This window comes from Helianthus annuus, chromosome 8, assembly GCF_002127325.2.
Source record: "Helianthus annuus cultivar XRQ/B chromosome 8, HanXRQr2.0-SUNRISE, whole genome shotgun sequence".
Lineage (NCBI taxonomy): Eukaryota > Viridiplantae > Streptophyta > Magnoliopsida > Asterales > Asteraceae > Helianthus > Helianthus annuus.
In genome coordinates, this window is record NC_035440.2 from 84647141 (window position 1) to 84653456 (window position 6316).

The 6316-nt window shown below is 35.0% G+C and overlaps 1 protein-coding gene across 1 annotated transcript; it reads right to left on the reverse strand.

Moving 5' to 3' along the window:
* Window positions 1-1728: 1728 nt before the first annotated feature.
* Window positions 1729-4771, reverse strand: LOC110873258 (BAG family molecular chaperone regulator 4). Its single transcript, XM_022122190.2, has 4 exons — window positions 4357-4771; window positions 2854-3104; window positions 2215-2361; window positions 1729-2131 (listed from the first exon to the last, which is right to left on the reverse strand). The coding sequence occupies exons 1-4, from the start codon at window positions 4580-4582 to the stop codon at window positions 1928-1930; spliced, it is 828 nt and encodes a 275-aa protein (XP_021977882.1). The 5' UTR covers window positions 4583-4771; the 3' UTR covers window positions 1729-1927.
* Between the last annotated feature and the right edge of the window lie 1545 nt (window positions 4772-6316).

The window sequence follows — 6316 nt, forward strand, 5'->3', positions numbered from 1 at the left end:
ATGGATGTTTTAGTTTTTTTTTTTTTTATAATCATCATATTTGTCAGAGGGATTCAAAGAGGTAAGAGCACTAATTGTGTACTTTGTTACTTGTACTAATTGGATTTTAAAAGTTGTTATTAATTTCTCACAGTTTTGCCACAATTATATATTTATTACATGATTCTTGCTCTGCATTTTTATGCAACTATTGACTTATTTGAAATACTGGTTCTAAGATTTGGTTTAGTTTGTTTATTAGATAAGACTGCAGGCAGATTATAGGAACAAAAGTGTCCACTAGCAAGTTCCACATGCTTATGAGTATTCCTAATAACAATGCTAACTCTTCATGCACTTTGTACATTTTACCACAAAGCATGAAGTTTGATTGTCTAGTATTAAAAGTTAGGGGTACATTTGAATGGATAAGTGCTGAACCAGCAAGAGGTCTGAACCATTAAGTGCTGAACCAGTAAGAGATCTGAACCATAAGAGCCTGTATAATGCTTAACCGTTCAGAGGCAAATGTCTGACCAATTCAGATTAGAGGTCTTAACCATTCAGCCTCTGTATAAATCTTAACTATTCAGAGGCAAATGTCTGAACCATTCAGACATCTGCTCGTGAAACAAACAGTCTAAACCATTAAGTGCTCAACCAGTAAGAAGTCTGAACCATTAAGAGCCTCATTAAGAGGTAAACAAACAGCCCCTTAATCTTAAAACACAATTTAGTATCAGTTTTATGATTAAGGGGTGTTAATATGATAAGATAAAGCACATACAGCCTTGTTTATGAAGCGCACGGTGGTTGGAAAAAAACGCTATAGATCCTTGAGGCGGCGCTTCATGCACATGTGGGTCAAAATTAGGGTTTGGAAACGACCAAAAGATGAAAAGATTATGAATGGTTTCCTTGATGTTTAATGGTCTAACCGATACCCGACCCTAATAACAATTTGTTTTCAGGTATTCATGTAACGGGTTTATTCGAGTTTGGTTGATCGAGTATGGGTGAAATTGGTTCGGTCGGGTTAATAGGGTACGCGTATAATCTATGGGCCTACAACTTGTTTTCAAAGTAACCAAACATGGACAAAAATGCATGTACCTATCACTAACCATGAAGCATTCCATAAGAACTTGTTATTGACTTTTAAAAAAGTTCAGAACCATGAAGTACCCCACATAGAGATTAGTAAGCCTGGCAAAACAAGCGGGTCGAATTGGGTGTCAAGTCAACACAGGCCCCTTTAACCGTAACAATGGGCGTGGGTCATGGGTGTTACTTGTCATTTAGAACCGTTTTAAGTTAGCAAGTGTTATAAAGTGACCTGTTTTGACCCGTGTTCAACTTGACTGACACTTGTTTTCAATAAGCAAAAACACCCACCCTAATCTGACCGTCGATATCTTATTTATCTTAGCTTCATTTTGAATATAATTTAGTTCGTTATAAGGCTCTCACATAGTAAAGCACAAACCAAAAAATAATAATTTTTATTTTATTTTAAACTCGGCCCATTTTTCCAACACATTTGACGACACAGCTTGCGGTTGACACTTGACATGCAAGTTAGTCTTGATCATTTTGCAAGTCACAAAACATGTCGAAAGGGCGAAAAGGGTGGACAAATTCATTATCTTTAAGACAAACAAGTTGAAAAACTTCTCAATGGTATGAATGAAGCATCAACTTTTTCAAAAAAAAAAAAAAAACTTAATTATTAATAAATTCTGTTGAAAATTTTGATTAACAAAATACTTTATTCAAACTATATACCACATCAAACATTCACATTCATGATAAAGATCTTTCTTGATCATCTCTTAACAGATTACCACACAACCAAATCCACACCTGCTTTTGTCTATCAAGTCCCAACCATTATTCATTCAATACAATAACTATGGGACTATAAGCAAATATGTTTACGGTTTATCGATCATTCAAACTGCTCCCAATCTTTAGTTATTTTAGTCGAATTTTTTACATGGTTAGGTGCATTTAGGCTCCCAACTCCTGAATCAAATGTTTCCCATTTTGTCATTATTGAAACGGTCGACACACCGCGCTTGTCAAACTGGTTTGTACCCATGGTCAACTTTAGACCGTCAAGAATGTCGACAAAGCTCTGCACACGACGCACCTGTGCAAAAACATCGCATAAATTATGTTCGGAACTAACTTTTAACATAAGAAAGTGGTTTGTTTGACTTTTGAAAATCCAACCTCGATTCGCCTTTGAGTTTTTGCTTCTCCGTCAGCCTCAATACCATCCAGTTTGAGTAGCTCCTTCATGAGTAGCTCGGTCAAAACCTCAACTTCCTTCTCCAAAATCTTGATCCCGTTTTGGGCGGATGTCTCCATGGCTGCAACCTAAAGAAGCACAAACAAACAAGCTTTGAACACGTTGACGTTTTGACATGTTTGGCGGGTTGGGTGTAACATCCGGCCTCTCGTATCACCAATATTGTCTGCTTTGCCCCCGATGGGTTACCCATCCAAGAACTCACGGATTTATTTTTGGTTGCCCCAGTGGAGACTTCCCAGAAGGTCACCCATCCTGGTACTACTCCTACCTGAGCACGCTTAACTGTGGAGTTTTTCATGTGCTCCATAGCCAACTAAGCCCAAAACGCGTTGGCGATTTAAGAAGTAGGACATTGCTTATGAACCAAGAATCTCTCATGACCACGTCCGATGTTGGATTTGCCTAGGGTGTTACAGTGGTCTATGTTAATCTGTTAATCTTCTCGGTATCGTTACATTGGTCAAAACAAATATGGATACCCAAGATAGGAACTTGGATCAAAGATAGTTACATTTTGATAAAACTAGCATGTTGAATATGATGTTGGTTACACGAACCTTGTGTGAGAGCTTATCCACTTCGGTTCTGACTTTCATAACTGCGTCAAACGCCTGTACATTAGCGTTCTTCTTTCCATTAAGCTTTCTCTCTTTGCTAGCAGGGTCTTCCAACAATATCACTTTTGACATGTCCTTTACACCAGCCATATCTAGGCGTTCATCGTCACCTTTTTCTTTCCCTCTAAATAATAATCTTTGATCCTTAGCTTCTAAATTGATCATACGCGCAAGAATCTTCTTTAGATCACCTACACCATATGATTACATCAACGTGATTACCATCTTAATAAAAATTCATATAACTATTTAAGGAATGAATGTTGTATAACTATAAAATCAAGCAAGTTTAATCTTAAAAGTCAAAAGGTCAACATAATCACTCTCTTGGAACATAGAACATGAAGCATTGGGACATAATCAAGATTCTGGTGCTAACTTGTGGAAAAGAATGCCATGAATGCTTGCAGGCGGTCTAGGGTTAAAGCCAACGACTACAAGCACACCCAACTGTAAGTCAAAATTAGAAAAGTCAACAAAACATGAAAACACAAAACATGACCTAAATAACTTATGTTCAAAGACAAACATCAACAACCCTGAATCAAGATAACATTTGTTAGTCAAATATTATATTAATTATTATTTTTTTTAACTTTTTGATCGGCAAAGCTTACTCCTACGCTACTTTACGCCATTAATTTATATAAAACGGTAGGTCAAAACGAAAGAAGTCAACAAAACATGAAAGCACAAAATATGATCTTAAATTCTTAATAACTAATTATCAAAGACCAACATCAACAACCCTGGTTCAAGAATCATGATAACATTTTTTATTCAAAAAGTATATAAAAGATTCATGATCAAAAAAATCAACAACCACAACTCTAATTCAATATTACTCAAAGTCTTGGGATGAGATTTTTTACCGAAATACCGGTACCGTACCAGTACCGTACCGATGCCGTACCGTACCGATCATAAACGGTACCGGTATCGGTAATAGATTTTTCGAAATTCGGTATCGGTAAAAAACGGTATCGGTACCGGTATTTTTCGGTAAACACCGGTATTAATACCGAATTTAATAATGACTTTATGTATTTTGCTATTATCTTAGATCTCACTATGAAGTTATATTTTCTTGAACATTGTTTTACAAAAACTAATATCAAATTTCTTATGTACGGTACCGGTATCATACCAATCTTCAATTTATAAAAAGTAACATATCTCATAAAACAAAAACAAGCACACCCAACTGTAAGTCAAAACTAAAAAAGTCAACAAAATATGATCTAAATGACTAATGACAAAAAAAAAAAAAAAACACCCTCAATCAAGATTACATTTTTAATTCAAAAATCACATAAACATTCATGATCAAAAGAACTAACAACCTAATTACAGAAGAACAACCAAAAGATGAAATCTTTAATTAAAAAAGTTAACATATTCATTGATCAACCTAAGTACAAAAAAAAGGAGTAGAAAAGTTACCAAATGTTGAAACAGAAGGTACAGAGAGATGATGATGATAAGATTCATGTGAGACTTTAATGCTAATAATTTGGGTAGTACCACAACCCGGATCCGACCCGACAATCCTCTTTTGTACAAGCAAACCTCCAGGTCTAACTTCCCAATCAATGGCACCTTGAACCTGTTGTGGTGGCTCTTCTTTTTTGCTCCTTTTTGAAGTTGTTGTTGTTGACCATTTCATCATTCTTTAATCTTGACCACCCAAAAAGATGAAGAAGAAATAATAATATTGTTATGAAAGTGAGAAAAAGGTGAGAAGAGTTGTTGAGAGGTGATTGTGAATGAGAATTTGGTTGAGAAAAGTGAGGAAGAAAGAGTGCAGAGGAAAAGGACTTGGCACCACCTGGTTATTGGTTGATTAGCGGTTGTTGGTCGGTTCCTGTAGACTACCTTTTATACTTCCTAAAAAAAAAAATCATTATTTTATCAATAATATGTAGGCAAAAGATCAAATACAAATAATCTTAACATACTAAACATACAAATTGAAGGAAAACCCAAAAAGACAAGGTGGCATTTTTGTAATTACCACCAACTATCAAAGTTACAACCAAAAATACCTAAAAAAACACAAATTTTTTTTTTAACATTTTTTATTAAAAAATCGCTACATTTCGTTAGCAAAAAAAAAAAAAATTTTTTTTTGGCTGCTACTAAAAGTAGCGATTTTTTAATAAAAAATGTTAAAAAAAATAAAATAAAATAATTTGTGTGTTTTTTTTTATTTTTTTAGATTTTTTTAGGTTTTTTGGGGGGTTTAGTTTTTAGCATTTTAGCTTGGGGGGGGGGGGGGTTAGGTTTTTTTAGGTTTTGGGGGGTGGGGGGTGGGGGGGGGGGGTTAGGTTTTTTTAGGTTTTTGGGGGTGGGGGGGGGTTAGGTTTTTTTAGGTTTTTGGGGGGTGGGGGGGGTAGGTTTTTTTTAGGTTTTTGGGAGGTGGGGGGGGGGGGGTGGGGGGTTTAGGTTTTTTTTGGGGGTGGGGGGAGTGGTTAGGTTTTTTTAGGTATATTTGTAGAGTAACTTTGATAGTTATTGATAATTACAAAAATGCCACCTTGTCTTTTTGAGTTTTCCTTCAATTTGTATGTTTAGTATGTTAAGATTATTTGTACAAGAACTTTACCCATAATATGTATGAGTTTGGACTCGACTAAGTAGGTCCGTAGTCTCTGGTGCAAGAAAATCATAAGTGTCAAAAATAAATGGGATAAACACATGTTGATTGTCGAGGTATGCTTCTCGTGTTTGGTCATTTTGCCCGAAGCAGAATGACCCACCGTAAAATCACTACCCCCAAGCCCATAAGAGGGGAAACCCCTGTTAGATCCACACATGCGTGTTTTCCTCTTGACTATTCAAAGACCAAAATGTCGGTTGGTCTGAGGAGGGTAGATCTTCCCTCCAATAGGTCTGATGCTATGGGTGAGCAGAAAACCGAAATAACCGAACCGTAACCGAAATAACCTATAAAACCGAACCGAAAAAACCGAACCGAAACAAAAACCGACGGTTTGGTTTTTGGATTTTTAATAACCGAAAATTTCGGTTCGGTTTTCGGATAACCATTTTCAATAACCGAAAAAAACGAACCGAACCGATAAGTTACAATACATATATTTTTTATGTTTAAGTTTAAGTTGTTTAAGTGTTTAACCCAACGCTAGTAGATATTATTAATTTTATTCTTAAATGTTAAGTCTTTATAATAAAAATATTATATGTTTATTTATAATTGAAATGATTTATTTATCCCATACAAGAAATAACTAATATTAATATAAAAGTTAAATGATCTTCAAATTATTATAAAAAAATGTCTTAATAAAAACTTTGGAGAAACATAAAAATAGATTAGAAGGTTAGATTTATGTAAGCAATATTAATTAAAGAGGTTAACTATTATATCTTAAATGTAAACATA

What these genes read in the sequence shown, in the direction of transcription:
- LOC110873258 (XM_022122190.2), bottom strand. Translation starts at nt 4,582, where the DNA reads ATGATGAAATGGTCAACAACAACAACTTCAAAAAGGAGCAAAAAAGAA. An exon ending in ACCTTCTGTTTCAACATTTG is followed by an intron (nt 3,105 to 4,356) that starts GTAACTTTTCTA and finishes CATATGGTGTAG; the next exon opens with GTGATCTAAAGAAGATTCTT. An exon ending in AAACTCAAAGGCGAATCGAG is followed by an intron (nt 2,132 to 2,214) that starts GTTGGATTTTCA and finishes GTTTTTGCACAG; the next exon opens with GTGCGTCGTGTGCAGAGCTT.